Source organism: Carassius carassius, chromosome 41 (genome assembly GCF_963082965.1).
Source record: "Carassius carassius chromosome 41, fCarCar2.1, whole genome shotgun sequence".
Classification (NCBI taxonomy): Eukaryota; Metazoa; Chordata; class Actinopteri; order Cypriniformes; family Cyprinidae; genus Carassius; species Carassius carassius.
The window spans coordinates 27,160,462-27,166,461 of NC_081795.1; the positions used below are offsets into that span (position 1 = coordinate 27,160,462).

Consider the following 6,000-nt stretch of genomic DNA (forward strand, 5'->3'; position numbering starts at 1 on the left):
TGAGTTTCAGATAAGGAACTCCTTTTCCCACCTCCGATGACAAATCAAACGCAGCATAATCAGAATAACGGACTGCAGAAGTCCAGCATGAATCTCCAGAGAAAAGAAGGAAGTTATAGTTATGAAATTTTAATAAAAAATTACAAACTCAAAGAAAAAAATGCATAGAACAACTGTTCATTTGAGAATGCATTTCAGAAATAGATAAGGTGTATTTGCATTTCATGCTGACTATCTAATTTCGAAGCATATTTAAAGTCTATGTTTTTTAATATTATGTGAATGCATAATTTGCAGATTTGCAACACTTTACAATAAGGTTAATTAGTTTACATTAGTTAACTACTTTTGTTAATGAACTAAGCATGGACAATACTTCTACAGCATTTAGTGAATTAATCCTAGTTAACTTTAATTTCAACATTTACTAATACATTATTACAGTCAAATTTGTGCTTGTTAACATGAGTTAATGCTGTATTTTCATTAACAAAGATGAATAAATACTGTAATAAATATATTGTTCATTGTTCAGTCACATTAACATTTACAACTGGAACCTTTTTGTAAAGTATTACCAATAACACTATGAATACATTGTTGTAGTAGGTCTGTAAAGGGGCCAGTAGGAGCTGATGAGGCATGGCTTTGATAAACTACAGGAATATATCAAATTATTCAATATCACCGGAGGAGGAGTGCCGTTATAATCAATATCGGCACAGTCGTCAGTCAGTCCTACAGACACAGACATGTTGGTATTAAATACTAGTGGGATAATTCAGGGTTTTTGGACAATGAGAACAACGCATTTATTTGTATTTCGTGGTTACATTTTTGAGCGTCCGCCATGCTGGGCAACATGTTTTCTATTTGGAGCGTTTTCGGACATTCAGCGTTTGGCAGCTCAGTGTTGTTGACGCGCGCGCTCTCTCACTCCCACCCTCACTCACTCAGCTGATCTGGAGCACGTCACAGATGCTGTCTAGCTAGGCAGCTCAGTAGGTGTTGAGACAACTCCTCAGAGGGAGGGTTTCTGTTATCTCGTCTGGCCGCTGGAGAGGCGCCGGGGTGTTGTGAAGCAGAAGACGCGGAGATCCGCCATGATTTACACCGCGGACGCTCTCCGCTCGCGCGCGTCTGGAGCTTTCACCTGGACGAGCATGTCCTGAGAGCGACGAGCCCGGAGAGAAGATGACAGTAAGTTCTGCTCTCGTGCCCGTGGTGCTGATCGTCAGGGCTGGAGTTTGAGTGAGATAAGGAGCGTCTTGTCTCCTCGCTGCTGAGAGCTCGGGTGTTTCATCGGAGGGCGTAAGGACTGATTTAGAAACATGACATCATTTGACACTAAGATCCTCGCGTGCGTTCATTTAAATCTGCGCAGATTGGGCACTTCATGAGATTTGATGAGAGGTGCGGAGTGCGTGACGTTACTGAAATGACTGTTATTCTAAACACATGAGTAACTACATCGAGCTTCGGGTGTGTAGGCTATGCTTGAGTGGATGAAGTGAATGCACTGTCATGAAGACATCATGCATCATTAGAGAGCTCAATGACTCCAGTATAATGGGATGGATTTTGTACCGCTTTCTTTGCCAGTTTCTGTGTGCGCGCGCTGTAATGTGTGTGTGTGTGTGAGAGAGAGAGAGAGAGAGAGAGAGAGAGAGAGACGGCAGTCTCTTGCGCGTTCTTGTTCGTGTTTAATCTCTTTAAGCAATCACTTATGTAAATCAAAGCACAAGGCGCTTTGATGTACACTCTCTCTGTTTATTTTTTCTCTGCGTGGCAAAGGCCGGTGTCTCGTGAGATTAAAGCTCCTGATCTCGACAGATCACGCGAGGACTCCTAATGTGTCTTAGTTTTTGCCCATTGCTTGAACACATTTTGCAAAACTTCGCTCATTGTGCCAAAACTCTGCACACAAGTAAACATGACACAACACTGGGAAATATACCATTCACATCTGTGTCAAATTGAAACTCTAATATCAAAAACTAACATTCCTTTGTCAAAATGTAACTCTGATGACAAAAGGACACATCCTTGCATCATATGCATACACTTTCAGATCAGGGGGAACACACTAGTCTACTTTATATAAAACATTGCAGTCTTTGATTTTCACGGTTTATTCAGAAGGCATATTTTCAGGAGGCACATTTTCAAACAACCAAAAAAGCAAATAGGCCTACTCAATATTGTACATTGTAGCACTGTACATTGCAGTAAGATGAATTCAGATAAAGCAAAAATAAATAAAATAATATAAAAAACACTACACTGTAAACACAGAAAATCATGGCAATTGTGCATTCGTGGGCTCATGGATCCCGCCGTCTGTTGGCCTCATCGACATCGCAAGCAATGTCTTCTCCCGCTAGGCACAGGGGAAAATATCCCCTTGCATGTGGAAAGCATCCATGGATTGCTGTCACCTGAATGTCGTCACAGGTCTGTTCCATTGCCTGCAGAAGAGACATGTGGGCGTGTGGGTGACTCTCTGCCCAGCTTCCCTCACAGTCAGGCCATGGCTGATGACAGGGTCCACCAAAGTTGCTCTTATAGCATCAGAAATAGGGGTCCGTGCATGGCCTCTTCGACCTCCTCCTCCTCCTCCTCCTCCTCTTCCCCCTCCTCCTCCTCCTCCTCCTCCTCCTCCTCTTCCCCCTCCTCCTCCTCCTCCTCCTCCTCTTCCCCCTCCTCCTCCTCCTCCTCCTCCTCTTCCCCCTCCTCCTCCTCCTCCTCCTCCTCTTCCCCTTCCTCCTCTTCCCCTTCCTCCTCATCCTCCTCCTCCTCTTCCCCTTCCACCTCTTCCTCTTCCTCTTGCTCTCCCTCCATCCATGCTTGCAAAGTTTTTGAAATGGCCAAACTGAGGGCTTTTTGTAGCTGGCTGATTGGTGTTCAGTTTTGCAAGTAAGTTCCTTCAGTTGTGTATTTGAGTGGTAGCAGTTACCCGATGTGTATTGTATTTTGGATACATGTTTTTTCCAAATGGCACTCTGAGATTTCATTTTTGAACGAAGTGTCTTCTGTATGAAATAGAGTGTAGTATGCAGGACCAAGTGTGTTGCATAAAGAAGTAAGTGTGTTGCAGAATTGCAACTAGAGTGCAAAGCAGCACTTTTGTTTAAGGTATGGGTAGATGTGTTTGAGGTATGGCAACAAAAGCTTCAAGTTGTGTTACTTTAGTCTAAGCACAGGTCTATAGTGTTCAAGCAAGGGGCAAAAACTGTAAGTGTCGATGTAAGAGCCTTTAAAAAGAGCATTAATTTTATAAACCGACTGCATAGAGAGCCTGGAGTTGATCATAAAGCTTCATAAAGGACAGGTTTTGATAGATGTATATGAACTGTGAGTGTTCAATCATGGTCACATGATATACGATATTATACAATTACATAATACAATGATCTACATAATACACACACACACACACACACACACGTATATATATATATATGATGTGTCATTACATATTTATATATCATGATGTTCTCAATAGGACAGCACCAGTTATCAAACGAATACGAATAGATGAAGCAGAAAAAAAGAGATGTTTAACATTTGAACAAATTAATTGATTGATTCATTCATTCATTCATTCATTGAGCCACACACACATACATATATATATATATGTGTGTGTGTGTGTGTGTGTGTGTGTGTGTGTGTTTTCTGATGTGTTATTGTAGTACATTGTAATAGCTGTGCTGTTCTGAAGGAGTTTCATTCTCGACTGTTTGGCAGTGAAAGGCAAATCCCACACATCCTGTTCAGGTGAAGAGTGTTCAGGAAGTGTGTGTTACTGTGCCAGGAGCCTGAGTTCAGGAAGGAAGTCCCATGTGGCAGCATTGTGCTGTGTGTGTGTGTGTGTTCGCTTTAGAAGTTAAACATGTTGCTCACTTACATGTGTTCAGCGATCCCTCTTTCCTTCTCAATAATATGACAGAAATCTGTAATTCTCTGTCAAATCCAGTAACTGGCTGATCTGATTATTGGCCTGACTGTTTTACACACAGTGCACTTAAAGCATCTGCAAGCATGGCAGCAAAAGGTGCCAGTGATCACAGTAATGGTTACAGTGTGTAGTGAAAAGTAATGGTAATAGCGCCCCCTAGCAGTAGAAATGAATCAGATTTGGTGTTCTTAGATAGCCCTGTTCTACTGAAATACTGTGAATTAAACTATTTGTAAAAATATCATTTATGATTTAATAGGAATTTGACTCAGCATCTTCTTGATCTGATCTGATGCAATGGTCTCAAGTTACTGAAATAAGTAACCCATAAGTTTAATAAAGTACTGGAACACAGGGTTATTATAGGCAAGGCAAGTTTATTTATATAGGCTAGCATATAAACAATTTATTTAAATCAAATTAAACCGATAGGAATAAAACAAAATATCATTGTAGTGAACTAAATCTATAACTAAAACAAAAGTCATCTTGTTACTTGAAATAAAATATATCTTTACATATTTAAAGGCTTTACGGCAGCACACTGGCCATTTAGATTATAATGGCAGTGATAGTTTTGTGCTGTTACATCAGTTGTAGTTGCTCTGGACGTTTTCCCTGCCCTCACGTTCCTGCTTTCTTCAGCTGGTTCACATTGAATGACTCCAGATCAGTTCAGACTCCTGCACCGTCACCATGTGTGTGTGTGTGTGTGTGTGTGTGTGTTTGCGTGCATGCATCTGTGCAAGTGCTGGAATTTAGGATGATCTTATCAAAGTTGATGGTATGTTTATTTGTATGATATACAGTCTGATGCCCAAACGTTTTAGAAAAGAGATGATGAAGAGCACAAAACAGTGAGCTTATTCTGCTGGGTAGAGGACTTGTGAATATGGTGATCAAAGCTATAATTGGTTTCTGTAATAAATGAATTGGGCTGTAATAGGGTGCATGACTGCCTCATAGCACTTGATCTTTCTTTATAATAATATAACCCTCATGTTGTGTTCTGGTCATTCTGACCCAGAGAGGGGTTTCTTTTCTTGAAAATGATAATCACATTTGCCTAAAACCTACTGACTTTTGCTCACACGGGGTATAAGTACTTCCCAATTAAAAAAATAAAATAAAAAATGCCAGAATTATCAAAATAATGCTTTTTCCCTCAAAAGCAGAGGTGCATGAGCTCAGGTCAGTGAAGCCAATCATCAATCAGTTCCTAAAAGAAACGCAAACCTGTGTTAACTGACAGAAAACAAGATTTGCTGAAAATACAAGTGATTTTTAAAGGCTTGACACTATTGACCATGACACGGAGTAATGCAGGATGTCCAGCACAGCACAAGGGTAAGGAATGGCAATGCTTGTACGTTTTCAGTAGTGGACGTCTCTAATGTGTCGTGTTTGTTTCTTCAGGATTACCGGGAGGATGGCATGGATCTAGGCAGCGATTCCTCCAGTCGCTCCAGCTCTGAGTCCAACTCAAACAAGGTGACGCCCTGCTCTGAGTACAAGTCCTCTCCCATGCTGGAGCTGGCTGGACTGGAGGTCTACGAGGAGGACGAGGACTTCCAGCAGTACAGTAAGAGAGCCCTGGTGGACTGGGAGAGGGAGTACGGCCGGAGCTACACAGACTCCAAGCGTCAGGACTTCAGTCAGAGCTCAGTTAACCGCCGCAGCCTGGCGGAGGAGCTCCAGAGCGTCAAAACACCCACCGGCACCAGCACCTCCATACAAGAGGAGCTGAAGCAGAACGCCAACTCCATCCTGCCCAGTGAGGGCAAGACTTTAGGCAAACCCAGCCATGGGAGCGGCGTCACGGGACGGGAATCCAGTGAGGTGGGAGGCAGGATCGGGCTGGGACCATACCGAGAGGAAGAGGTGGAGGAAACCCAACTTCCACCAATGGACTGGGCGGCTCTGGAGAGACACTTGGCTGGCCTACAGTTCAGAGAACAGCAGAACCACAACCACGGCCTGATCCGGTCCAACTCCACCAGCGTGAGTCCACATGAGTCTGTGATGCTGCTGGAGAGAGT

At 42.6% G+C, this 6,000-nt stretch overlaps 1 protein-coding gene across 2 annotated transcripts in view; it reads left to right on the forward strand.

Moving 5' to 3' along the window:
• LOC132123125 (schwannomin-interacting protein 1-like) overlaps window positions 1-6,000 on the forward strand; it is a 273,684-nt gene that overhangs the window by 226,980 nt on the left and 40,704 nt on the right. Inside the window, exons 1-2 of one of the 2 annotated variants that reach the window (XM_059533666.1) lie at window positions 935-1,200; window positions 5,378-5,962. In XM_059533666.1, the coding sequence (XP_059389649.1) occupies window positions 1,195-1,200; window positions 5,378-5,962 (591 nt within the window). In that variant the 5' untranslated portion in view covers window positions 935-1,194. Of the gene's footprint in view, window positions 1-934; window positions 1,201-5,377; window positions 5,963-6,000 lie in introns of those variants that run through there. The other variant, XM_059533664.1, reaches the window with a different exon arrangement.